Here is a 2,227-nt window from a genome sequence, read left to right as displayed (position 1 = left end):
TCCAATCTGTGCGCCACGGAAAATTAAGAACAAATCAGTATCCAGGCAACAATCCAGTCAAGCTAATCTGTCAGAGCTGTGCTGAACATCAAGCTCCTTGTACAGACATGATGTAGACGGGAAGTTGTGGCCTAATGGTTAGAGAGTCGGACTCATAAGGGTTCGAGTCTCGTACCGGCAGGGATTGTAGGTGGGGGGAGTGAATGTACAGCGCTCTCTCCCACCTTCAATACCACGACTGAGGTGCCCTTGAGCAAGGCACCGAACCCCCAACTGCTCCCCGGGCGCCGCAGCATAAATGGCTGCCCACTGCTCTGGGTGTGTGTTCACGGTGTGTGTGTTCACTGCTGTGTGTGTGCACTTTGGATGGGTTAAATGCAGGGCACTAATTCCGAGTATGGGTCACCATACTTGGCCACATGTCACGTCACCTTAATAACTGACAAATTAAATCATTACCAGATACATTTGTAATTTACTATCAACTGGACATAGAAAATAAGCCAACATTTTACATTACAGCGAATGTAATTAGAAATATAAAGAAAATGCTATTAAAATAAATGAAATGTGTCTATTTTTGGCAGCTAACGATTGTGACGGTGGGCATGACCTGCTTGCCAAAGTCAAAGAGAACAGCCTGATGGGGACTTTTATTGCCACCCTCAGTTTCACTGCACACCCATCAGCCAATCACATGCGCTTAAAACTTTCTGGAAAAGATGCCGATTGGTTTTATCTGGAGGGAAGGACCATTAGACTGAACTCAACATTAACTAAGATTATTGATAGAGAGGTAACATTAAAACAAATCTTTAGGCTATTACACTATCATCTTCTGTCATGATTTTGTTTCAATTATTAATATGATTTGTCTATAATGACATTACAGATACACGGCTCACTTTTAACAGCAACTGTAAGGTGTTACGAACACAAAGTCCTACAGGTAAGTTGAATAACCTGTGACATACAGCAGCATCCTCTTAGAAAACTGGATTTATCTATACAATTTATACTTGTCAATTAAAAGTAATGTTGCTGTCAGGCTGAACACAGGATCATGGTAGAGGTTCTGAACGAGAATGACAACAAACCCGAGTTCCTACAAAGTTCAGTTCATCCTCTGCTGCTCAGTGAGGTAAAACACAGCAGAAACAAAACTCAACATACATTCTCTTTCGTGTGTTGACATACGCTACCATTCAAAATGAGATATGAATACTTTTATTCATCAAGGATGCATTAAATTGATCAAAGGTGAAAGTAAAGGCATTAAAAATACTACCAAAGATTTCTTTTTCGAATTAATATTAGAGTGATTTCTTTAGGATCATGTGAAACTGAAGACTGGAGTCGTGATGCTGAAAATTCAGATTCGCATCACAGGAATAAATTACATTTTAAAATATATTCAAAAAAACAAAAAAAAAACAGTTATTTGAAATTGTAATAATATTTCACAATATTACAGTTTTACTGTACTTTTGATCAAATAAATGCAGCCTTGGTGAGCATAAGAAACTTTCAAAAACATTAAAGTCTTATCGAGTTTTGAGCGGCATATATTTAAAACATTTTCCCATATTTTACTCCATTCCTGAGATCTTCTCCCATCTTCTGCTGTTTGATGTGTTTGTTCAGTTAACAGCGGTAAACTCTGTAGTGTTTACAGCCCAGGCCACAGATGCTGATAGAGACACACTCACATACGTCATTGATGAAACATCAGTAGGTGAACCAAACATCTCACCAGATCAACAAACCCACAGTAGAAACCTTCTGCTAGCACTACTTGCTCATTTTAGTCAGTGTGTAGTGTGTATGTTTGGGCATAAAAAATATCTAGAAAGTTACAAATCTCAAAGTCCACTCCAAAGGGAGATATTTAGTTTTTTTTAAATCCCTTTTCAAGAACTACAACGAACGGCTCGTTTGGACTACAGCGTTTGTTTTCCTGGCTTTGTGATATCACAAAGCGGCTCATTAGAATATCATTAAAAATAATTCCCGCCTTCAGAAAGTCGAATGGTTGGGGGGTGGGGAGGGGCGAGGTTGTGGTTAGAACGCTTGGTTGAGTGAGTGCATCAGACGAGACGACGACGAAGAAGTGCTGCTGCAGAGTTAGTCCATCAGAGAAAACCAAGAAGAAGAGCTGCTGTGCTGTACCGTCAAATTTTCGGCATGTCTAGAACAATTCTTACAAGTATAACACGACGTAGCTGGG

General features: G+C 39.7%; 1 protein-coding gene across 2 annotated transcripts in view; it reads left to right on the top strand.

Moving 5' to 3' along the window:
* Positions 1-472: 472 nt before the first annotated feature.
* Positions 473-2,227, top strand: part of LOC107576256 (cadherin-related family member 5-like) — a 6,692-nt gene continuing 4,937 nt past the window's right edge. The window contains exons 1-4 of one of the 2 annotated variants that reach the window (XM_016262471.1): positions 473-796; positions 893-949; positions 1,049-1,141; positions 1,645-1,731. In XM_016262471.1, coding sequence (XP_016117957.1) covers positions 569-796; positions 893-949; positions 1,049-1,141; positions 1,645-1,731 — 465 coding nt within the window. In that variant the 5' untranslated portion in view covers positions 473-568. The remainder of the gene's footprint in view (positions 797-892; positions 950-1,048; positions 1,142-1,644; positions 1,732-2,227) is intronic. The other variant, XM_016262473.1, reaches the window with a different exon arrangement.

The sequence above is a fragment of the Sinocyclocheilus grahami genome, unplaced genomic scaffold (genome assembly GCF_001515645.1).
Source record: "Sinocyclocheilus grahami isolate Dianchi unplaced genomic scaffold, SAMN03320097.WGS_v1.1 scaffold3404.1, whole genome shotgun sequence".
In the NCBI taxonomy this organism is placed as follows: domain Eukaryota; kingdom Metazoa; phylum Chordata; class Actinopteri; order Cypriniformes; family Cyprinidae; genus Sinocyclocheilus; species Sinocyclocheilus grahami.
This window is presented reverse-complemented; position numbering and strand designations above follow the sequence as displayed.